Source organism: Centrocercus urophasianus, unplaced genomic scaffold (assembly GCF_019232065.1).
Source record: "Centrocercus urophasianus isolate 14NV4802_14NV808 unplaced genomic scaffold, USGS_Curo_1.0 seq_9, whole genome shotgun sequence".
In the NCBI taxonomy this organism is placed as follows: Eukaryota; Metazoa; Chordata; class Aves; order Galliformes; family Phasianidae; genus Centrocercus; species Centrocercus urophasianus.
Window position 1 is genome coordinate 28,473,764 of NW_024885532.1, and position 25,995 is coordinate 28,499,758.

The following is a 25,995-nucleotide window of genomic DNA, read 5'->3' on the forward strand; positions in this document are numbered from 1 at the left end:
AAGTCCTTCTTCACAGAGTTGCTCTCAAGGAGTCCTTCCAGTCTTCGACCCAAGTGCAACACCATGCATTTGACCTTGTAGAATCTCATTATATTCACATGGGCTCAGTTTTCAGGTCTGCCCAAGTCCCTCATGATGACATCCCTTCCTTCTGTTTTTTTAAGCCGCACCACTCAGCTTAGTGTCATCTGCAAATTTGAGGGTCCCACTGTCTGTGTCATTGACAGTGATGTCGATGAGAACTGGTCCCACTTGTGACCAACCTCTAGCAAGACACAGAGCCATTGAACCACTCAGCCAGCCTTGTGCACTGAGTACTTCACCCTTAAAATCTGTATCTTTCCGATTTAGAGAAAAGAATGTGGTATGGGACCATATCAAAAGCTTTATCAGCAGAGGGAAAACAGCCTTACTGTAAGCAACGTTTCACTTATTTGATATATTTCTTTCATTTACGTTTGATGTCTGACACTCATTTTCACTACAGAAAAACAACAACAACAACAACAAAAAACCAGTGGATTTGAAGAAGTAAAATAACGTATTTTAGTTTTAGTCATTCATCATTCATGGAGAGTGACAGGGAAATTCTGTTTGATTGCAGTTACCCTGTCTAATATTAGAGAGCTGACTCTTGCTGAACAAAACTTAACTTACACATTCTCTCAATTATTTTGTAATAATATATTACCTATAAACGTTTTTGGACCGCATACTGAATCTTTTGTCAGCTTTGCAAAGCCTTCTCATTTTAAAGTCTGCAGAATACTCTAGCTGGGAACCATGCAGTTATAGACCAGCAGCAACTTTGTCCTCTTGTCAGCAAATGGGCTGGCTTTGACTGCAAATTACTGCCTAGGGCTGCTATGTGGTGTACCCATGATCCTGATTCTCTGATTGATCCCAACACAAATCCTGCTGGATTGCAGTTTGGCTTGCTCCTTGTTCACACACCTCATTGGTTTTTTTTTAGACGAATTAGTATACGTGGGGGAATGCTGTGCAAGTTCTCTTGTTTGTACTGAGTTTAGTGTGACCAGGTACACATGGGTCCTATATATTTTATTTTTTTCTTAAGTCCCATTTTAGATCATTTATCTTTTAAAAATCTGTATGGAAGTAAAGCTACTAAGTAAAACCTCCTGGGCCCTGGGGGACAAGGAAAAGAGGATTTAAAGGTTCAGAGTATGTAAGTTCAGGATCTTCAATTAAGTTAAATAAAAGAACGTAGAATCATGAATTTCAGTCAAATGACAGTTGTAAATAAATAAGATCATATATTGTGTAATGCGGAGATTATTCAGTTCCTTGATATTCAGGAAGATTCATTCTCCAGTTTTATCTCCTAGCTGTTAAGGAAGCCTCTTTACCCCAAGATGTGAAAATGATGCAGTGTGCATTTTTAAGAAAAAAGAGGTAAAAAGTCTACTTCACATCACAAGGGAAAAAAATGTTTTAAAAAGATAAAATTCCAATATTTTTATCTTGCAGTTCACATTTAAAATATTTATGACTTGCATTTATTTACAGGGTTTTTAAAATTCTCTTACAGTGCCCTGTTCAAGTGGAGACAAGCTCTTACAGTGATTATCAAGGAAAAGGATTGTGGAACCACAGAAGTGCAGACTACCAGGATTTAGACTGCTTACCTTACCCAGTATCAACTGGAGCACGGCCTAAACCTTTTGTAAGTAGCTGCTGAACACTCTCTGACTCTGAGATATTAAAAGCTGCTCCGAAAGTAATGCCTTCTATTCATTTCTGTGGAAACTACAGCAGATACAGTGAGATACAGAACACAGTGATAGAGCAAATTCTCAGCTACAAAACACTGTTTTTCAACATAGTCAACATTAGCTTTGCATTTTCATCAGCAATGAACAAGAGCCCGTATGTTGCACTTGTAAGAATCTACACAAGCAGAGGTGACCCACTTGTCACCGCTGCTGAAATGCACCATTCAGTTCCACACTGTGCACATGTCCACTGTTTGATCTCCATAAATGTTCAGCAAGCGTCAGTGGACATCAGTGTGTGTCATTTTTTCTGGATGGAGGAATTCAGCGACACTCCTTTGCTTCATCCACACTTCTGTGTCAGATGCCATTCTGTCAGACTGCCCATCTGCTGCCATCTGTCACACGTCAATAACAAGTAATGGAATACTGGTGGGAAGGTTCATTCCCTACTGCCCTACCACCATCATCTGCCTCTCATGTCGTGGACCAACATAATTAAGCAGGAGGCATTACTTTCAGAACAGTCTTGACTGGAGGAGTCCAGTATGCATAATGAGCACAGATGAAAGTTAATTCAGTATTTGGTTTCCAGGGCTGTGGGATTCATCTCACCTGATGTTGGACAACTGTAAAGTAGAGTTCTACATCTGAACCATTTTCTTGAACTGCCATTATAATCAGGGGAAACAGGCTTTTCTGACAAGTAAATGGTTTTATCTGGAGGTTACATGTGATGGATTCTAGACATCAATGCCACTATTGCATCTTCTTTGCTGATTTTAGCATTACTCTATTGTGATTTTTTATCTAGATGTACGACCCTAGTCTAGAGTTCTGAGTTCTTGGTGAGCGAAAGTGTTCAATTCTGGTGGTTTACTTAAGCCATATTTCTAAACAAGAATAGCAGTATTTATTTTGTTTCTTTTGAGGTTGGTGCTGTAATCTGCGCTTAGTCTGTTAAATCCATTAGAGGCATTTCCCAAACGGTTTTGATTCACTTCATCAGTAGCTAAATGTTGTTCTATTTCTGCATGTGAAAGTAAGCAATTACAGGATCTGTGCCTTAGATCCAAAATGCAAATATTTTTTCCATTCATCTGTGAATTATTTGAGTGTCAGCGGTATCCATTAACATCACACACCATAAAAATGCCTGCATTTCATTGAGAAAAGGTAGTTTTGGTACAGTGTCTTTTCTTTGATGGGGCCAACACTGGATCTTCAAGAAAGCATGCCATCTCAGCTTCCTGCAAGGTGTTTATTGTGCAGACCCTTTGAAATCAGATGTTATATCATGCTTTGTAATTAATAGCACCCCAGAGTGGATCTTTTTGCCATTACTTGTATTTTATTCCTTTGAAATACAGAGCGTTTTGTAGCAAGAAGTTCTAAAGTTTAACTGTGGAGAATGCGGGGGGAGAAAAACAGCTGTTTTTTTTTTTCCTGACTTTGCTACTGTATCATTAATTTGGTCTTTATTCTTGTACTGTGAAAAACTGAGTCCTAGGAATCATGCAAGTAGTAGATAGTGTGGGACTGCTTGTCTTTGACAGTGAATTTTATCTGTTCATCTTATTCAGTTTCATAAGGCTCTTCTGCAGCAGGTGACAGTCAATTTTTGTTTTGATTAACATCTGTAATTCAGTATCATCAGAAAATATCCATTTTTATTCTTCCATTTTCCTGATTGTTCATGCATATTGGACAGACATTTGTTAAAGTGCCAGGTAATAGCAGCCACTGTATAGGAAAGCAACCGATTATTAACTTATAAAAAGAAAAAACTAAGAGTTCATTTATCAAAGCAAAGATGCTTGTATTTCCTGGTATCTTTCTTCGTTTTCCTCCCTGACAGCAGAATAAGCCTGTGGTAAATCACTTCCTCAGAAAGGAAAGTGGAAGTGAAATTTCTAAAATGGAAGCTCACTGTATCAACCAGATCACCTGTATCTACATGATCACTGGAAGAACATGTCTAGATTCCTGGGCTGTGACCTCCGAAAGTCATACTAACAGTTTCCCATTAGGCAGTGTTACTATGTGTGTGTTTATTCTGCCCTTAAGCATATTTTCTGGTATTTTTCTGCCGTGGATCAGTCCTACTTGCATTGCTTCTACAAACAGCTTCACAAACACTGTCAAATATTGGTATGTGTGTGCTACCCTCCATTCCTCTGGTCTTGAAGCCAATAGCATTTAGCAGTAATTACTCATTGAATTATAGCTCAGCAGTTCTCTTTCTCTTCATAATGTTCTTGCTTCAAGTTATCTTCTCATTTTCGATTAAAGCAAAATCTACTATGTTAGAGACTTCTTCAGAACTGTCATATTGTTCACCTGCTAAAAAATGACAGACATGTCACCATGCAAATAATGTATTTAATTAAATGAGCCTTCATTCCAGTGCATTGGAAAATTTGAAGGTGGGGTCCTCTTGCTTCTTAATCAAAAATATTATTGTCTTCCCTCTAGCCGTTTCCTCTCCTTACAAAATGAATTTGCTGTTTTCCATTTTGGCAAAAGCATAAACATTTGTACTAGTTCTAGTTGGAATATATAGTAGCATTTAGTAAAGAGAAAGGAATTCGTCAGCTTTGTTTGTTCTTCACCTGGGTGGAATGTTTAGGCATGTACAAGTATCATTGCTTAACTGCCCTCCCACCAATACTGTGTAAATATTTTTGAAGTGGTATTACAGTAATACTGTTGTTTGGCTAGAAGTGTGTGGGACACAAATCTTTATCTGCACAATCCATATATTTTATCAGACAAATTTGTGATGCTATAGTAACAGCAATGTAATGCAAAAAGTACCACTGTTGCTTAGGGTGCTGTCTCATCTAGAAACTTACCAAAAGCACAGCCATTCTTTAGAAGCTAATGGTCTGTTTTTAGCATTGGACAGTGCTTTAAATTAGAGATAAACATTGAAAATTAATGTTTGCATATTCCATTCAAGAGAGCAGATCATTTCACTTCTTCCTTCCCAGTGCTGCTTTTGGTGTATGTAGTGTATTTCAGGCAGATACAAATAATGCCATGTCTAGATCCAGACATTCTTTCGTACTCCTCTGTCATAGCTCTCTAATAACTGAGCTTCCACCATTTTTCCTTTAAGACTTCTCTATATTTTCAAAAAAGGACACATCAAAATCACTTTTGTTATGATGAAGAGAATGGAAAAAAGGCATATTTCCTTTTGCATTGCCCTGAGATTGCTTACATTTAACCCACAGATCCAAGCGTTGTAATACATAACTTGAGAATAACACAGAGATAAATGGGACTGGTTGTGTTTTGGTGAGCTGGATTTTTCTTCTCTTCCAGTCTTTTATGAGTTTGGAAGTCAAAAAGAGCTTATCTGTCTCATCTCCCCAGGAACTACACAGAAGCTCTTACACCCAGGCACTTAGAAAACCAAATATTCTACAGTTTATTGTGATTAGCAAATATAGCCAAGGAGATCAGTGTTAGAAATAGCAGGGATGTAGAAATTTAGGAATAATAGGTGCAAAATTATGCTGGACACAGTTCAATTCTCATTTGAAGACCTAGCTGCACACTTTCATGGTCTCTAACTGTGCTGGCAGCTTAAAATGAAACAGTGAATATGAAATTAAAACCTTCTATATGGTAACAAGGTGGGCTTTTGCCTTTATTAGAGGTAAGTCTGCATTTATGCCTCCTTCTTAAGTACAGTTGATGAGCAGTTTTGATTTCTTAAGCTTTAGTTCTACAATTTGGTTGATTAATTAGAGTACTAAAACTAAATGTTTTACAGCTTTTAGTCTTGTTTTAATCTGGCTTCTCGGTTTGTTTCACTGTTCAGCTGCATAAATGTGCATGCCAGAGAGGGGAGAAATGTGCAAGAGGAGGGAAAAAAAGATGGAAATAATATGGTGAGTTGGTTCTTTCAGTATCAGTGCCAGCTTAGCATAGCTTAAACTGTGGAACTTGACTGTGCTAAGCCACTTGATTCAGGAAATGGGATACAAAACAGTGCCTTGTAACCTACATGACTGAGAGGTGTTTGTGATTATTTTAAGAAAATATTATTCTTTTTTTGCTGAGAAATATTGGTTGATGCTATAAGCAGTGTTTCAGAGTTCAGGTCAGAGGTTCCAGAGATGTCTGATATCTTCTGACATTGTTTAGAAATATAAAACTAATAATACTATAATCTATGACTAGAGTAGTTATTATCTCTCTGGAGACAATCTGTTGCCTGCCTGCCCTCTGACACTGTCTGAGGCCAGAAAAATCCAAAAGTAAAAAACAGCCAAAGGAAAATCAAAGTTATTGTGTTTCCCATCCACTACTTGTTCAATATTGCTGCCCCCCCGACCAGCAGGGATCAGAGTTTATTCCATTACTGAGTGTGTGACAAGCTTTTTATGGGGTAGCTGCCACATCCAATGCAGACATGAAGTCACAGTGTGACAACCCACAACAGCTTGTACTTCTTCTGGGCACACCTTTGGAATTGTAGAATCTTTGCATATTTAGCAACCTTAGGCTGATCTTCCACACCTCTGTGAAATACGTAAGCAGGATCTTCGTGTTACATCCAAGATGAAGCAGTAAGTGTGTATCCTGGTTCTAAGATAAGTTTCATGCTGCCTTTGTTTTGGATATGGTCATCAATTTATCAGTTCACTACACAGTTTTCAGCAGCAGTTATGCCCATTACCTAGTAGGATGTGTTTCCCCAAATGATCAGATAGATCGTGCTTCATTCAGACCTTGCTCCACATTTGAAAAGTCAATAGTAAAGCCCTGAGAAGTCTTGTGTGACCTTTGAGTACTCTTAATCTTACTTCAGAGAGCAATGACCATTGTTGGGCCACTTTGTGCAATCCATGAAGTGCAAGAAGATGAGATAAGAAGCCTAGACCAGAGTGAGAGACAGGTCTGGTGCTCCATTTTCTCAAAGAAATTGTATGCTTGAAGACACAATTACTTGGCTTTGCTGGAGCTGGAAATTGCTGTCTGTACTTAAGTGAAATGTGCTTGTACAAGTAGCATAGCTTCTGCAGGTAGGAGACACAAAGTTCTTCATAGAAATCAGGTTCACACTGACTTCCTGAAAATCATACTGGTTGTTAGCAGCACAATCCACAACAGGATCTAGACACAGTTCCAGACCTGTGTTTTTGCTACCAGGCCTTCCTTCCAGATAAAGGACATCTAATCTAATTGTTTTCACTCTTGCAAAAACACATTTCAAACTGTGTGCCATTTAGTCATGTGAATTGCTTTTTTTGATGTCATCTTGATATTGATATTAATGAGCAAATTAGCTATCTAGTATAGAAGCAAGTAGCCTGAGCCACCACCTTTGCAGAATTTTCTTCTTGCTTTTGGTCTATAATATTACAGAGGCACAGTGAAATAGTCAGGTGAATGGACAGCTCAGGTTCCATATGTGCCCCATTAAGCATGGCCATGCTTGTGTAGTCACCCCAGTAGGATAACTGTTTGCTTTCTTCCCCTGCTCTGCCCATGCAGTGGAGAGATGGCAGCTATGGCCAAGGAGCACCCTGGGCCTGCAGGTGTTGCTGACATGAAGTGTTCATGGAAATGCTCCTTCCCTGCTTCAAGGTGAACTAGTTCCTTGACACTAGAGGAATTCACTGTCTTTGGAAAAGCCTCTCCCAGCTCCAGGAAAAAACAAGGAGGCTATTAGGGAATGAAAGGTAGACAGCTTCCTTCCTTCCTCTCCATTCTGATACAATAAATAATACTCCAGGCTCATCCACTTTCTCATCCACTTTGTTTCCAATACGCCTGACAGTGCTTTGGCCAAAGCCTGCTCCCAGCAAGGGGTGTTTGCATAAGTAAGAGCACGTAAGAGCCCTTCTCTTTTCCTTTTCGTCTTTTTCTCTGATCCCACCAGCCTTTGGCTCACTCTTTCCATTATCCAGCCAACACCATGATCCTGCATCATACTGAGGTCAGGAACAGCTGTGAGTGAGGAGAGGTGGATTATGGTATAGACTTCAGCTTTGCTCAGTGTGTTTCATGAGTGAATAAGCCTCCAAAATCTCAAGTACTGTGTCCAGTTTTGGGCCCTTCACTGCAAGAAAGGCATTGAAGGCTTGGAGCGTTGCCTGTTGCCCGAAGAGGGGCAACAAAGCTGGTGAGGGGTCTGGAGCACAGGGCTTATGAGGAGAGGCTGAAGGAGCTGGGAATGTTCAGCCTGGAGAAGAGGAGGCTCAGGGGAGACCTCATTGCTCTCTACTGCTTCCTGAAGGGAGGCTGTAGTGAGCTGGGGGTCGGCCTCTTCTCTCGTGTAACTGGTGATAGGATGAGAGGGAATGGCTTCAAGCTGTGCTAGGGGAGATTTAGGCTGGACATTAGGAAATACTGCTTTTCTGAAAGAGTGGTCAGGAAGTGGAATGGGCTGCCCAGGGAAGTGGTGGAGTCACTGACCCTGGAGGTGTTCAAGGAACGTTTGGATGTTGTGTTGAGGGACATGGTTTAGTGAGAGCTATTGGTGATGTGTGGATGGTTGGACTGGGTGACCTTGAAGATCTTTTCCAACCTTGGTGTTTCTGTGATTTCTGTGATTCCATGAAAATCTTCTGCAAGGAAATTAGGAGATGGGAGTTTCATCTGATAGATCTTCTAGGCAGAGCTAAATTCCATGCCCAAATCTTCTGTCTGGTCATCTCTGCAGAGCAGGGAAGCCTCCGCCTGCATAGAATCAGGCTTCATGAATCCACTAGATACTGACAGTCCACAGGAGCAAGCAGTACATCGTCCATCTGGACAAACAGCACCTGAGTAGTGCCTGCAGGACTGATGCCAAAGTTTGTCTCAGGAGCTCGGTTCTGAGGGTGGCAGAACCTGGCCCTGAACACAGGAGGGTTGTGGAACAGTGTAGGATTACTGTGTGTGTCATCACTAGCTAATAGCAAAGTGTTTCATTTTTATTGATTTTTATATCTAAAATTGCCATAATGATAGAGGCCACTGAGCCTGTTTGTATGGCACTGCATTTACATTTTTATGGCATCTTGAGCTGTAAGTTCCCCTTAGTGAAGTTTGCACATTTTAGAAGGGATCTTGGCGTGTCAGTGCTTATTTATAGTGGTAACAAATGCTGTCATTATTCTTCTTGTTTAAGAGAGGGCAGGATTGTTACCTGTTAATTTAATTGCTGCTTTTTAGGATTCTGCTTCTGCATTTATAAGATTAGAATTAAAATGGGGCTGTTTTGTTTGGAGTGTTCTTTTGTGCTTTTCAGCCATGCTGTTCCCTAGTACAAGAACAACTGAAATACACAGAGCTCTTCCCAAACACAAACCGCCCAGGAGGTTTTTCCAAATGCACACAAATTGGATCTTATTATTTATCCTGATTTACCACATACCTTTCCAATTTTGCCTAAGAGTTTTAGTGGGGAGACTCCAACATCACAGCTGCTTTGAATACAGATGATTGGATAGCGAAGGGGTGGCTTTATTTCTTGGTGGTAGTGATCCTTACCTCTAAATGGACTGAAAAGAATTTGTCATCTTGACTGATGAGACTGTGGAAGTGTTAGTGTCCCTTCCTAGTCAATGAAATCTCTTAGATCATTACAATCCATTTAGGAGAACTGACTGAAAAGTATTTATCAGATAGTTTGCTCAGCAAATTCTGTAACATTCTTTAAAATAATTAACATACATTGTTCCTTAATTATTACCTCAGTTCCATTTTTTTTTAACAAAAATATTGAAGTCAGCTGAAGATGGCAGCTGTAGTGTAGCTGTGCAATAATTAATATTCCCTTGAACAATTACAGTTAAATTGCCCATGACGGAGGGGGTTGGTACTGGATGATCTTTAAGGTCCCTTCCCACGTAAGCCGTTCTATGATTCTATGATTCTATACTTAATCCATGAAAATGCTTATTTTTAAATTACATTAGCAGCTTCCATTTTACACAGGTTTTTGGTTGCATCGGATTCTTTCTTTTCATTGAGTTTTCATAAGGATTGTTGAGAGGCTAGGAATGTGTTTTGTATATTTTATAAGAGCATTATCCATGTAAGAGAAGAAAGAGAGCTCCATTTTCCTTACTTATAAAACAGCTTTGAGAAATAGTAATTTTATGGTAATTGTGGATATGAGCGAAATAATTTATGTGCATTTGTTACATACAGTGTAAAGTAAAATGGAAGTTCCAACTCATCTTGGAGTAAGGTTCATTTGATACAGTTCAACAAGTGTGTAAAGTCCAAGTAGGCATTGGGAGGAGACTATAACTGATTGCTTCCACTGCTCTACATTGCCCGACTATTTATATGGTTCAGACTGATAGTGTGTGTTTACGCTGTAAGAAAAACATTGAATTCATGTGCTGTGGTGGGACCCACTGTGGAGTGGAGGTGACCTCAGTCACACACAAGCAGCCAGCAGTCCCAATGGACTGGATTTTTCACCAAGAGACCACGGGCAGCAACTGCCATTAGGAGGGATGGGAAGAGCATATCCTGAGCTGGGCAGCCCTGTCCTGAGGCAGCGTGCTGAGGGTTGGCACCTCGGCTCTGCTTTGGTGACAGGGAGAAAGCTGCAGGCAGGCGTGGTTTCATTAATGTATACATTGCAAATTAAGCCTACGTGTCCTACTTTTTAGACATAATTATCATATGTAAATTGAAGTGACCACTGTTCTGGAACGACATTTGTTCTGTTAGTTTTCAGATCTTCTAGCTGAATTCATTCTCAAAAACTGTCATGCAAGGTACCCGTACTCTGTGGTGCATTGTTTGTGTTGTGTTTGGGATAACACTGACTGTTCACATGAACACAGCCATATTTCCTACTACTGCCACCTTATTAATCACAGACACTAAAACTGCTGAGCTGTATTCCAGCCACAGAAATGCACTGCCTTTTAGGGACAGACTGAAGTGGCCTCAGGTTTCTGACAGTAGATGTGGGATGCGAGCTGTCAAAATATGAATCTCTGTAAAGGCATGAGAGGAGGTGATGAGGAGCTGCACAGGTAAATTATACTAAACACATGCAGCTAATAAAGAGAATAACGTTATTTCCCTGTGGTTAACCTTTTGCTCAATGAAGTGCAAAAGGGAAACAATTGATCTCTTTTCTTCTGTCCTCATGTTTTATGCCAGTAGCAGGACTCCTGCTATTAGATGCAATGCATTGGTTGTTTAATGGGATGACTGCACAGCTTCCTGGTATGTTTGCAGAAAAGAGGAGGCTGCAGGAGGCTCTCCTGTGGGTGAGGTGGGCAGTCCTGTGTTTAATTGGGCCCTAACACAGTGTCTGCTGAGTGTTTGTTTGTGGGATTTGTCAAGCACACAGTTTTCTTTAGGGAGCTGCATACAATCATGCATTATCTGTTTGCTTACTCATCAGGTTTTTCTTATTCTTCTTCTGGCCCTGTAGTATATTTGTTGTAACAGCATAGAAAAAAATTGAGTGAATGTGTTCCCTGTGTATAGTTTCATCAAAGTCATTTCTCTTTCAGTGTAGCTATTACTCATTGTCACCATCTTGTTCCCTATTTTGGGGCTTTGACATTATTCAGGCAAGGCTCTCTCAGTTCTTTAGCATGATGATCAGAAGTGCATAGGGCTGAGCCGGATCCTTTGACTTTTACAATAATGTTCACAGCAAGAGCACAGAGGAGAGATTCTAAAATCACAGGTGATGTATAGTTAGGAACGAGTGCAGCCTGTGCTGCGGAGCGTTTTATGGTGCTTGGGAGCTTGGGTAGAGCCAGACCTCCAGTCCCACTTATGCAGTGGTGCAAAGGGCTCTCATAATGCAAGCCCCAGGCTCTTTGTGCTCTCAAGAGCTCGTAGGCTGCTCTCCCCTGTTTCCCACGCTAGGAAGAAGGGACTTCCATCTGTAACAGAGCAGAGACAGAGGCTGGCACAATGCATAGGGAAAGCATTTTTAATGCAAATGAATACAGCAAATCATGCATCTCGTCTCTCTAGCAGAGATAATCCCTCTCAAGGTACAACTTGCTCTTGTACTTCTGTTGGAAGGAGGCATCTTTCCCTAACTGCCACGCTGTTGTTCTGGGGCATTTGCTGTCTGACAGTACTGAAATAGGATTATGCAGCCCTTTGTGTAAGTGATGTGCACTAAAGCTGGTAGAGGCAGGAAGGCTTAGGAGTCTGCTTGAGTTGAGCAAATTTATCCATCAGATAAGTGCTTTTTTTTTTCTCTTAGATGTCATTTCCCAGGACTTTTCTTACAAATTTCTGTAACATCTTCTTGTAAAGAAAAAAAAGATAGAGGATGAATAAGAAGATAAAAAACACATACATCCCTCTATATGCATGTTTTCTGCGGACTTCAGTTTCTTAACAGTAACTCTCTGTACACAGGTAGTTTGCTGTATGCTTCTAACAGCCTACACACTGTTCTCATGCTGAACTGCATTTCAGTGGCTTCTCCAGAAGCCTCTGTGGTGCTTTATCAGGAGTCAGTGCTACCAAGGGCCTTCTCTTACCCAGAGTAAGTCCTGCCAAGAAGGTGATGCAGTTTTCTTCTACACATTCATGAGACACCTCATGGAAATCAGGAAATGTGGGGCGGGGGTAGTAGTCCCAGTCTGATATTGTCTCAGAGTCACGAAGCACATCCTCAACTGCGTGAAGGGCTTCAAGGCTGTGAGAGCTTTTCAGCAGTTCTCCTGGTGCTCTGGCCTCAGCAGAGGTTGCCCCTTCCTCTCCCTGGAATGTTGTCACTTACCTACAGAATAGAGAAATAACATAAAGATATTGCTCCCAAATCCAAGCCTGGAGAGCACGGATCTGAGAATACACCATTAGTTGAGGATTGGTTGTTTTTTTTTTTTTTGTTGTGTTATTGAGAATGACTTTTCTGAGAGAAAAAAAAAATGCTAAGCAAAACAAAATGCTAAAAGAAACAAGTTTCACTTTCCAACAGGAAGGAGAAAACAGGTTGATGTTATTCAGTGTTTTAATTTCCCTAATCATCTTTACAGAAGCCGGTTTTTCTCTTGGCAGGAGAAAGTTCAGATGTGAAAATCTTGCTGTTCTAATCGCTCAGTGTACACAGCAGTACAGATCAAAGCTTCAGAGACCAAGTTGTTTCCTTTAATTTCTGGATGTCTAGAGGGAAGTACAGCTTCAGAAAAATTATTTGCAGAAAATTTCTATCTATCTACCATTCAGATGACATTTTGGTTAATTCCCAGAACTGAAATGTTGTGATTAAATGGTGATTTTGGGATGAACTACCTGTTGTTAGATGAGGACTGCTGGTAATCCACTGCAGGAGAGAGGTTGTACATTATTTGAAGCAGCCACATGTCAAAATTATGACCTTCCTTAAATTGGCATTACATGGTTTAAATTTTGTGATGACTAATCACTTGCTATAAAACCAGAGTGCTCAGGAAATAAAAATGCCAGAAGCTTCCATATTGCAAAATGTCCTAATGCAAATCTTCAGACAAGCTATTAAAGTAGAGCTTGACAGTGTTGTGCATGAGGCAGCACACTGCAAACTGAACACTTCCAGAGGTACACATATGTCCTACAGCCTGAGCTAATGAACTGGACTTTGCATCTAGGACTGTGAATTTGAACGACAATTAAAGTTAGCACAGTTGTGTAGAGACTCTGGGGGCAATCTGAGAACTTCTGGGCTATTTCCCCAAACCATGTCAGAAGCACCTCTACCTATGTCACCCTGACAAAAGTTTGTCTAACTTTTCTTAAAACCCCAATCAACAGACTACACAGCCTGTTCAGATTATATATTTCAGTGCCACAGAAAGTTTTACTATGGTTTCTTGCTGTAGAACGTCCTTTTGTTTTTGTCATCAGCATGCAGAACATATTATGTTCATGTTTTTTTTCCTTCTGCCTTCCTTCTTCAGGTCAGTGTAGTTCGTCTAGCTTGTTAGTGAAGGTCCTGCTTTCCAGATTCCTTGTTCCATCTTCCACTAACCATGCCTAGATAGTTGCATTTCTTATAGCCTCATTTAAAGGAATGTGTTTTGGCACTTGAGGCTCTAGCAGAATCTGGGCTCTTTGTGATGTCCATGGGCTAGTGAGTTAGTCAGGCACTGAAGTAGCTGGCGGAATACTGGCTCTGTAAGCCTGCAATCACCAATACCAAGAAAAGAGGGGGAAAAAAAAAAGCAATTTAGAACTCAGAGAAAGAATGCAGCATGATGATGATGTCACATATAGGAATAACTGAAAGAGATGTGATATGTAAGCAGATGTGCTTACACACACACTCCTGTATAGGAGAAATCTGTATGGTACTCCAAAGTGTATATAAACCCACAAAATGGTAAATGGCTAACTTTTCCTGATGAAAGAAGGCCACTTATTTCTCACCACAAAGCAAAAGCTTCATGAAAATGATGAAGAAAAAAAAAGGAAAAAAAAGGAACAAAGAAGATAACCAGGCTGACAAAAAAATCAGAAAAACACTGTTGTTTTTTACTGTTTATCTGGATTGGATGTACTTTCATTTTCTCCATATGCAGTTACAAAACTTACATTTCCAACCTCTAGTATTAATTCCCATAGTCTGCATGTCTTTAGTTCTAGTATGTCCTAAGAAATGTGTGGTAGCTTGTATTTTTAGATCAAACTTGATCCATGTCTCTGCCTGTTACAGCAGAGATCTTCATGCAGATAAATACAAAATTCAGCACACCACACTTATCGTCTGGAAGAGATTCCCACGAGATCTACAACCTGATTCAGATTTCCAGCTAGCTTTCTACCACTGTAAGTGGAAAGGGAACCCTATTTTCTTTTAATTTCCCAGGCTGAATGCCTCCTCACTGCGTTTGGTAATTGCAGCACAGCAGGAAGCTCTGTTGATGATAGGCGGGTGGTATCAGGGAGCACTCTGACATGCCCCACAGCCAGAGGATCAGATGCGGTCAGCCTGACAAGAGACAGGAAAGGCAAGGCAGAAGCTGCAGGAAGCCTAACAAGTGACTCAGTAGGTGGCACTCTTCCCTCTGCATCAGCAGCAAGGTGAAGCTCAGCTCAGCTCAGTGCTCAGCATCCATCTGCTGACACACCAGTGCAGGATGCAGTGTGAAATCCAAAGCCCTGACCTCTTTTGATCACTTGTTTTTTATGGAGTTGGCTTTGACTCATGTATAAAAATAGTTTACCAAAGGTTCTTGAAATTTCAGCTCAGATAATCTGCCTAGTGAGATTTCTATCTATAGCTTTTGCTCTGTAAATTATTCTTCACTTCTTCAGGCAATGCAATCCTAATACAATTGTGCTTTGATGTCAGACATAACTGTCTTTCTAGACTAGTGGTGACTCTGGTTTGTACAGTCTGGGTGTTTTGAGATGCAAATCCCTATATTCTCAGACTGTTGATTGTACTGCACAAGCTTTTCAGCCAGTCATTCAGTCTGCTCCAAGAATGAATTTTGTGAGAGCTTAGACAACCATCTTAGACATAACAATGTGTAAGTATATCCCATCCTTTTTAATGAAGTCTTTTTTTTGTGGGGAACCTGTTTTGGGTGAGTAAGGATGTCTCGTCCACCCTGGTCCTTGTGCTTGTGGTGACAGAAAATAAAGATGAAAAAGTACAGAACTTAATCTCTGTCCTTCATAAGCAATCAGCCACCTGTCCACCTTGTATTATTGAAGATGTTCATTATATCAACCAAAAGCGGGGTTCATCTACTAACTAGCTCTGCAACACAGTCTTATCTACTTCTTGCAAAGTATTTGGTAACCAGGTGCCACTCTCTTCTGGCTTTGAATGGAGGAGGACACCAAAGAACATGGCCTATGTCAAACACATGATTTTGATTCCAGCAGTTTCATACATCTCTGTGGCAACATTCATCTGCTGTGCCACCAAAGCAGACAACTGCCTGCACAATGAGGGCAACAGTGTTGGTTTTGAGGAGTTTGTTTTGCTCATCTGTTATTTTTCTTATCTCTGACCCAGAGGGTAGAGGAGGTGGCTATGTGTGCATCCCCAACAGCTGTGGGAGCAGCTGTCTATCTGTAGGGCATTATATCTGAACATAAAAGTTGCGTGGTGGAGTATACGATTGCCTGGAATTTAAGGCACATCTGTTGCTCTATCTCTGAGATGCCAATGAAAGTTTCAGATCTTATCTTTGCCCATCAGGTGATTGTCTAAGAAAATAACCACAGTCTTAACTTTTTATTAATCACTGTCAACTATTCAAATTTTCCTGTCGTCCGTTTGCAGAGCAAATTAATCTGCCCTTCAAGGAGTTGGATTCCCATCCATTCAGTGGGTTAGTGACATTGGTAACTATAGCCAATAGTTAGCCAAAAGACAAGACTCTTCTTTTTAAGAATCTTTTCTTAAATGACTGCACAGAGAAAGACTGAGTACCAATAAATTATTACAAGGAGTTTTGATCCCCAGCTGTACTTACAGCTAAGCTTTAGGGACTTCCTGCCTGCTTTGAGAGGAAAGAAGGTTGTGTTATGAGGGCAAAATTTGTAGCTTCAGCAAGTACTTTGAATCTCTGTCTCACAGCAAGGATTCAACCAAGAGTCAGGACTGTCTGGTTCTGGCTTGATAAAAGTTTGCAGTTATTGGCTTTACTTATTTGAGAAGCCTCCTTTTGTCATAATCTGCTTAGGAGCTTTTGGTAGTATGTGGCTGTGAGTCAATTACTGATGTTTCTTTCCAGAGGGAATTTTTTTATCAAGTTCTGTCAGAAGTGCTACCTTCTCTGCTAACCCCTCTTTTTTGTATATACCTCTTTGAGAACACTTATTAGGACATTCAGTCTGAATATGTTTACTGTGCTCAATTGAGTGGTCTGTCCTTTCATTTTGAGAGACCCTGATGTTGGTGCTGAGCCATGCACTCCATGATGTGGAGTTCCAGATGCTGTGAACTGACTGACTGACATCTCTTCAGAAAGAGCAGCTCATGCTTCCTGGAAAGTCAGAATGCTTCAACACTCTTCACATTCCTGGCTGGCCTACAGCATACCTGCAGCCCATTTCCTCTAGGCTGTTCCACACCTTTATTATCCTGCAGCCTCCAGTGTCCATGTGTCCATCCCTGGATGGTCTAGTAGGGTCCCCACAAGTGGTCTTAGTTGGGCATACTGCTGTTCTGTCTACAGCAGAGGAGAGGGTAATTGCAATCTTACCTGAAAGGTTAACATCCATAATTTCCATCTAATTTGAGGTACAGTCCACAGTGGTATCAGTGCAAGGTGAAGTTTTTTTCACTGTATCTGAGTTTTATGAAGTCAGTGGTAGAGATGAATTACATGGTTTTATCCATCATCTCAGACAAAACTAAAAGCCTGGAGTAAGGGCTGAAAGAGGTACCGTCTTCCCTGACAAGAGAATCCTCTAGGCTAGTCATGGACACAGATAGGAAGGGCACATTCGTGATAGTCATGCCTATATCAAACAAGTCTGTTGAAGTGTTGTGTGGTAGATCAGTGCCATGTTTGCACTGTAACAGGTATTTCATTTTCTTCCAATAAGAACTAGCTTCATGTAAGTATGCAGAAGAAAAATTACTGTTGGTGGGTCTCACCTAGCAATTCAGATTGGAGAGTGTGTTTAGTCATTAGGCTGACAGCAACTACGAGCATGGCATTTATCAACCTGGGAAGTTTTTTTTTCTCCAAGATAAGTGTTTTTCTAAGATATTAAAAACTATATTAAAAAGATCCCTTTAGCTCTGATATGAATTACTGGTATTACACATTCTCCAGCTCTGAAGACCTTGAGGTCATTATGTGAGAACAAATGTTATGTACCATATGGCAAGAGTAAAATTGTCTGTAACTTTAAGAGTGTTTGCTGAAAACAAATTTCACAGCAAAGCAGGCTGTACATTTTCATAGCTTTGAAAAATCACTACGGAGAAAATAGCAATACACTGAAATGTACACCCTGACCTGCTTCTTCAGTGTGGATTTATCAGTAGATGATTATATTCTTTTCATTAAATGAATACTTTCGTCAGACCTTTTCCAACAAATTCTAATGATAATTAACATTTTAGTGTAATGAACTGAAAGCATTCTGTAAACATGAATTAATTCACATACAGTGCTTCCTGATGGACATTTCCTTAATAACAGATCTCAGCTGCCTCAGGAATTTTTGCATCCCTGCCCTTTGTGTCAGGAGGAAAAATGCCACATACAAAGAGGTAGATTGCAATATTGAGGCTTTCGGACTCAGGAAGGATGCTTCATGCTTTTCCTACAAATATGTCTCATCCACTATCATCATTTTGCAGCTGGAAGTCAGAAGGGCAGAATGCGAGTGATTGGCCTCCAACCCTCATGAGATCCCTTGCAGTACTGTGACTGTCAACCACACCTTTAGATCTTCAGTCCTGTGTCATCGATCACAGGATTGTGTTCTGCTGGGCAGAACTCTCCTGTATACTGCTGTCAGCACTTGCTTTGCTCCTTCCTACCCAGCCCGTAATGTACAAAATACCAAGTTGCTTTCGTTCTTTGTAATAACATTTACTTCTTCAAACTTACCATAGTGAGGCAAGTCTTGAATTCATCAGCTAGAGGCATTTATGATACTGTTGACAATTTTCCTTGTAAAATCCACATAGTTACATTTTTTAGTGAGTCCTCATCCCAGTAACACGGTTGACATCTCATAGCCTCCCAGTGTACATCCCCTTGCTTCCAAAGGCCTCATTAGCCAAGCAGGGGCTCTGGCATCGAAGTGCCTCACTCAGAGGATGTTTCTGAGGCTGTGCAGGGTAACTGATTCCTGGTTTTTCTTAAAGGTAATGTTTGTGAGGTATTTCAATGGGTCAGATGCTGGGGCATCCTTATTTTCAGTGTATTTTGTCTGGCAGATCTCACTAAGTTGGATCAGCAGTTAATCTGCAGGAATTGCCTGTTCTTATTTTTTTCCCATTTTTTTTTTCTTTTTGTTATTTTCATTCTCTAGAGAACCCAAGGAGTCTAAAAAAGGGAAAATGCTAAGCCTAAATGAGGCTGCTGGGACCTACACATTTAGCTGCACCGACCAGCCATCTGCTTTGCACACCATACCTTCTCTCCTTGTTATACACTTATTATGGGAATATTTATACCATCAGTGCCGAGCTGTTTGCTCTTAATATGCTTCCATCTGCATATAAATTTGTCAAACCACTCCCCTTAGGCTTATGAAAGCTTGGCTTACCCTTTAGGGTGGCTATAACTACACAATGAAATTTACCATGTAACGATTGGGAAGTTCAGCTCTCACAGCCGTGAGTGTGTGGAAAATGGGCTGAGAAAATACTTTCCATGACTTCACGTGAGTAAGAAAAGTTGAGTTTGAGAGAGGCAGCCTGTAGAGATTCCATCTCTACAGGATTTGGGAGTTCTTAGAAGGAGCAGTATAGTTAAAATAATGATGAAAGTGCAATAGTGGTGTAAGTAGTGCCAGCCAATGGCCCAAAAGGGTAAAAAGGGCTCTGTCACGAGGTGTGCACCACTCAACTGCCTGAGTTGCCCTCATAGGAACTCACAGTGGAAAGCTGTGTGGGAAGACTCCTCGTGGGGCTTCCTGCTAGGAGGGTCCAGAACAAGACCAAGTTGCAGCAGAGGATGAGAAAGACAGGCTCTGATTTCTGAATTATTCAAACTTTTCTGAGTTGAGCAGTTCATACATAATGAATTGAGAAAATGAAAGAACCTAAAAGAAAAAAATTGTCTTGGGATCTAAGGAGTTTTGTCAGATATCTTGTTTAGTTTTGTTTTCCCCTCATAAACTGAATCAGAATCATGTATTCTCTCTCTAATTTTTCTCCCATTACAGGCTAACAGAATCCTAAATCATGGGCCAGGTCCACTAGCAGCATTCATCTGAGCATGTGCTTCTCATGACTAGCTGGAACTTTCAGAAATCATGTGCTTTTGAAAATAAATTAGATGTTCCTTCTCTTTCTAATCAATATTGGTAACAATTTCTCTACAGAATAATAATAACAAAATTTTATTCCAGAAGCATGTATTTTTTAAGTGCTTTCCAGAGACTGTTGCTGGGGAAATGATGTGTTCAGGCATATCTCATTTTAAATAATTTTTAAAGTAAACACTTTGCTTTGTCTCGCATATGAGTTATGACCCTAATGATTTCTGGTTCTGAGTTTCCTTTCTCAGCATTTCCTTTCCCTAGAATTCTCCTGATGATAAAGCTGATTGCTATGGGAATGAGACCAAGCTTCCTCTTAGTCCTCTGAACTTACCTGGTGTTTTGCCAGTGTACTACTATGCTGCTTTTTATATAAAAAACCATAAAGCTCTGGATCACACACTGTGAAGATGACAACCCACTATTCAGCAGGGTACATAGTAGGCTGAAGTTTTGGTTATGCAGATAGGCAGTGTACGTGCTTGCTGTTTGGAGGTTGATAGGGAAAGCATGGGGTGCAAGTGTCCTGCTGGAGGAAGTGCAGTCCCTGCAGAAGCACGGTGAGCTTCTGCTGTGGGAAACTATGGCATGTAATTAAAACACCTTTTAAGAGCACAGTAATTCTGTTGGTGCCTGTGGTGAAGAGGTCTGTTTTCTCTGTTTAGCCCATGTTCTGCAAAGAGCTCTTGTGGGATTGAGTGCATCCTCAGCAAGTTTGCTGATGGCAGGAGGAGAGTCAAATCTTTGAAAAGGTAGATAACAGCAGGATGAGGGGAAATTTAAGTTGAAGGAGGGAAGATTTAGGTTGGATGTCAGGGGGAAGTTCTTTACAGAGAGAGTGGTGAGGTGCTGGAACAGGCTGCCCAGAGAGGTTGTGGATGCCTCGTCCCTGGAGGTGTTTATGGCCAGGTTGGATGGGGCCCTGGGCAGCCTGGTCTAGCATTAAATGGGGAGGTCGGTGGCCCTGTCTGTGGCAGGGGGGTTGGAGCTTCATGATGTTTGATGTCCCTTCCAACCCTGGCCATTCTGTGATTCTGTGATTCTGTGACACCCAGCACAATCAAGGTAGCTTTGAATGGATTTGACAGAGCTTGATTGTTCCCTCTCCATGTATGATATGCTCATGGCTCACCCCGAGGTCTTCCTCATCTGTCCACAAACTTGGAATAAAAGAATCCTTAACATTTTAACTGCATTGCAAATGATTTAATAGACAGAGTCGGCTTACTCACAGTGAAAAATGATTAATTTATGTGCAGTTAATGTGCTATCTCAGGGAAAAAAAAAGATAATTGGAGAACAGTTGGAAAATTTGCCAGCAGATGGGGGAAAAAGAAAAGTTAATTTGTGTAAAAATCAGCAGTAAAAAGATAATTTAGGTAAGCTGCATTTTCTTTGTATATGTGTGCCTCAACATAAGAATTTCATTTATAACACTTGATATAAATAGTGTGATAACACTTCACAGAGGCTCCACTTATCAGGGGAATTCCAACTTCTTACAGAGTCTGAGGCACACTGGTTGTCATGCCATCCTTGTAAATATTTTATGTTGGCTTAAGACTCAAGGGCAGATATCTATTTTTACTTTGTTTTTGTGAAGAACTATGAACCTAAAAAGCTTCTGGTGTAAAACATGTAGTGGTAGCAAAGCCAGTTCAAAGCTCTTAACAAAAATAGAAATTGCCATGCAGCTTTTTGATTTGTTTTTATATCATATTCAGTGTTTGCTATACTTCTCAGATAAACATTTCTAAGATAAACAGTTTTTCCAGGCAATATTGGCAAGGTTGCCTGGGAGTCAATGTTGAGAACACCTTCCTCCTGAAGCAGCTTGCCTTGAATTGACATCTCCGGCATTAACTCACTTTCTTCTTTCATTCTTTTTTTGTTTTGTGTTGTTTTAAAGCAGCTGCAGCCAAAAAGCTGCCTGCCAAAATAATGAGACTTGCAGACTGGCAAAGACAGCTGGTTAATAATCTACATCCTACATTGTCTGGTGTCTCAACGAACTTTCCTGGCTATCTACATGTTTTTCAAAGAAATTACATAAAACTTGTATTTGGGTATAATCTGAGATTCTTCAAACGATGAAAAAAAGTGTCGTGCTCTTTATTATGATGAGAATCTTTGAGAGGTAAAGACTTTTACATGAAGATAACAAGTATAAGCATTGAGGTACCTAAGCCGCGTTTGCTAAGCTGTCCATGCACATCTTCAAACAGAGATATGTAGGCACTTGAAAAAAGTTTAACTAGCATTAATAGATATTTTAGAATTCAGATTTCAATTCAGTGCTTTTCTATGTTTGCCTGGCTGGCTTTTAAATTTCACTCAGATTGCCACTACGAGTGACTGTATCTACTGGTTGGCTTCTGCTTGCACCAGCACGGCCCTTGGCTCTGGGCAGGTTTGCGAGGACTGTGTGTGACATCATTAGTAATTAAGTTTGAATACGGAGCTATGTTAGCTATATTTGAGAGCCAAAGGAAGTGCAGGAAGGAAGCTGAGTGTCAGTGAGTCATGTCATATGAATGCATGGCAAGCAGTTATTGATAACATACAGCCAAACCACACTGTTGATTTTGGAAGATTTGGCATGGGAACTAAAAGCAGCATCCTGACCTCAGCTCTGATTTGTTTGTATTTAGATTTCCAATAATGTCATCTCTTTCTTTCTGTCTTTTTTCGAGTAGTTGTTTCTTTTCAGATACTCCGTCTTTACTTATCTCACAGTTCTTGCTAGAATAAAGACCCATGGGGGACTTTATGTTTAATCTGTGTGAACGAGGCATCAGCATTTTTCTGAAGACTGTCTCCCATTTTCTGTGTGAAGGAAAAATGTCTCTTTAGTGGCAGGCACCCTGCCTTGTAATTTCCGTTGTGTGAGCTTGGACATCTGTGCGATTATCCTCTGGGAACAGTTGCAGCTTGACACACATGCATCTAGTCTAGCTATTTTTAATCACTGCTTTTCAAGTGTCTGTAGTGAGTTTGGTGACATGAATGGGAATAGTGTTTTCCAAATTTTAGTCCTCTGGAATTTGCTTTTTGTAGTCCTTCAACCCCACTAGAATCTCAAAATATCATAAAGGTTAATCACTTCCAACTGTCCAGGAAACTTATTAGAAGGCTTGAAAATATCATAAGGCCCACAGAATTTGAATGTAAAGCTGCATTTGAAGATTATAAGAAATAATCTCCGTGTTAAGTATAGCCATGCTTATACAGGAACATACTGGGACAGTCCTTAAGCTTTTTAAAGTTATTTTGAAATTAAAATGTAATGATGCATATATTTTGGCTTAACTTACAGGAAAGGTATTCTGCATCAGCAGCAGTTACTATGAAAGTGGTTCATCTTGCTCAAGAATGATCCTGGTGCTCTTTTCATATCACGGAACTGATCCCAAGTAACTATCTTTCCTGGGAACCTACTCATTTAAGTCACAGTTCCAGGGACTGTACCTTTCCTGCTTACCTCACTGCAAGGAACACTTCTATGCCGTGTCTCCCATTGCCAATGTGTGAAGTAGTTGTAAAACAAGACATGAAGAGTGATGATCCATTTCAGGTCTCAGATCTCTGACTCCTATTCCAATCAGTGTAAGACACTTGAAAAAGCACAGCACAGCAGTATTTTAAGCAAGGTCACAGTTGTAAAATTCAAGGATAGTGTAAATGTCTCATTTTATTTTATCAAGTCATGAAGAATACCTTATGTTACAGATTTATTTAAAGCTGGTTAGTTGAAGGTTAATAGAATAAAACAGAAAAAAGGCATTAGCTGATTCCTGTAAAGTACATGCTTCATTTTTTTGGACACTATGTAGGATTGGTTAAATCAGTCACTTCTAAGAAATGTTTGCATACTCTGTTCTTGAAGACTTGTGATGATGAAGACACAACAGCCTCACTATGCAACTGCTGTTTCCCTGTATCTCAGCATTAGAAAGTTTACTTTAAAGCACGGACGTCCAACCTTTTGGCTTGTCTGGTCTGCATTGAGTGAAGAGGAATTGTCTCGAGCCACACACAGGTAGCTCACCCTGAAAGTAATGCTTCCTTTTATGGAAACTGCAACAGATACAATTAACGTAGCAACTCTGATAGACCAAATTCCCAGCTACAGAAATCAGTTTTTCAAGGTAGTCAACCACCATTAGCTATGAACAAGAGCCTGCATGTCATGCTTATCAAAACTTAAACCAGCAGAGATGACCCACAGTCACTGTCACCCACTGCTGAAACACACCACCCACCACCTCACTGTGCACACATTTACTGTTTGGTCTCCATAAATGTGAGCAAGTGCCCATGAATGTCAGTGGGTGCCTTTTTTCCTGACGGAGGAATTCAGTGACATGCTTTTGCTTCACTTGCACTCCCATGTCAGACGCCATTCTGTCAGACTACCCCTCTGCTGCCATCTGCCACACAGCAGCAAAATGTGATGGAATATTGATGGGAAGGTTCAACCTCTACTGCCGTACCACCAGCATTCACCTCTGAAGTCATGGGCCAACATCATGCCCGCTTTTAAGGTGAAATCTGAAGTTTCCTTGCATGTTAAATTCATTTCTCTTCCTCAAATGTGGAAAAAAAGATTACATTCCTTCTCTTTACATCATGCGTTTGAAAACTGCTCTCACATTTCAGCCCACTCTCTTCTAAATTAGCAGTCCCATTTCCATACAATTTTTGTTGCCCCCCACATTTTCTAGCTCCCTGGTCATTTCTGTTTCTCTCCTCTGCTCCACACTCTTTTTGAGATGTACCTAGTAATGCTTGCGGTGACAGCAGTTCCAAAGGAATCACGCTGTAGCTCACAGAGCTCTGTTTACCACAGGAAATGCACTCAGCAGAGCACTGGGCTACACGCTTCTCATGGTGAGAAAGGAGCACAGCTTTGCCACTCGGATCTACTAAACACTGCTGAGGAGATCATTTTCCTCATCTACACTTCAACCGTGTTTTCCCATTTGTCATGCCATGCCTCCTATTACTCCTTTTCCAAAGAGAAGATCTTCATTTGCACTTTCAGATTCTTTTAACAGCCCATTCCTTTCTTATCATATTTTCTTCTTAGAACACCCTAGCACTTTATTCCCAGTCTCTTTATTCCCAGTTCCTCAGCTCCTAGATTCAAGGAAGCTCATTTGTGATTTCCCTTACTTGGAGCCTCATGCTCTAGAAATGTCTGTTGTAAACAGTCAGGGCTTGGTGACAATCTTCCTATTAAAACCTTAAACCTATTTCTGAAAACACTGGTAGGAGCTGGGCTGTGTGCAAGCTGAGCACAGCAATGCACCAACCCAGTGCACTGCTGCTGATTGTGCTCTCCTATTTGCTGTTGTTTTGTGTCTCTTTTACATTTACAAGGAAAGTGTTTTGGAATATAGGGCATCTTATATGTCTCATAGGAGAGGTACTTAATGCAATAGTTTTACCTATACTTAATACAATCATACAAGTAAAAGTACTGGTAAATATGAGTGAAGTTCTCAAGAAGGATGGCCTTATGCAGAGCCTGCTGTCCACTGTGTGAGGAGCCAAACATTTTGGAGACAACTCTTACACCCTCATGTATTTTTTCCAATCCACAGAGTTGTGCTTTAATGGTATTTCCACAGGAGAGCAAGGTGAGCCAAGGCCTGCTCATTAAAGATGTTTTTCCATGTAATTGAATGGTTCAAGAGAACATTATGAAAGATTATTTTGGCAACAGATGTAAATGTGAAGAGCAGCTGGAAATACCGCGAAGACTCTGCTCTTCTATAAATTAATACACACTGCTTGGGATACTGACAATTTGTCTTGGAAGTGAAATGGTTGAGATCTTGGCACTCAGTCACCAAAAGATATGGCACTCATGAAGGCAGAACTGTATTTATGACATAGTAGAGTGGTTAATTGGTTTGAGATATGTTTTTATTAATATGAGAACTGGCACATAGTTCTAATGAGTATATGTGTGTAAAAAAATGGAAATGCATCCCAACTGTAGGGAGAGAATACTTCCTTTAGTATCTTATCAGCAGATTGTAGCTTTTACCATAAGAGCTGAATAAAACATTTTTGTGATTTTGTGGTGTGCTTCGTTGTACAAATGGTTTTCTCACAGCCCTTCTCCTCCACCGTCTTAATTTTACAGCCTAATGAGAACAAGATGCAGCAAACTGTAACTGAGCTGGGATCAAAAGAACAGTTTTAGAGGGGTAATAGCTGAGTACATAGCTTAGCAGTTACATAGCTGAAAGGAAGGCCAGGAGACGTAGATGTTTCTAATTTATACGTGCATCTGTACATATGCATGTTGATATAAAGTAAATGTGTTTGGTAAGCATGACATTGATAACAAATG

At 40.4% G+C, this 25,995-nt stretch overlaps 1 protein-coding gene across 1 annotated transcript in view; it reads left to right on the forward strand.

The window, feature by feature from the left end:
• STARD13 (StAR related lipid transfer domain containing 13) overlaps window positions 1-25,995 on the forward strand; it is a 299,408-nt gene that overhangs the window by 84,268 nt on the left and 189,145 nt on the right. The window contains exon 4 of the mRNA XM_042838691.1: window positions 1,553-1,687. Coding sequence (XP_042694625.1) covers window positions 1,553-1,687 — 135 coding nt within the window. The remainder of the gene's footprint in view (window positions 1-1,552; window positions 1,688-25,995) is intronic.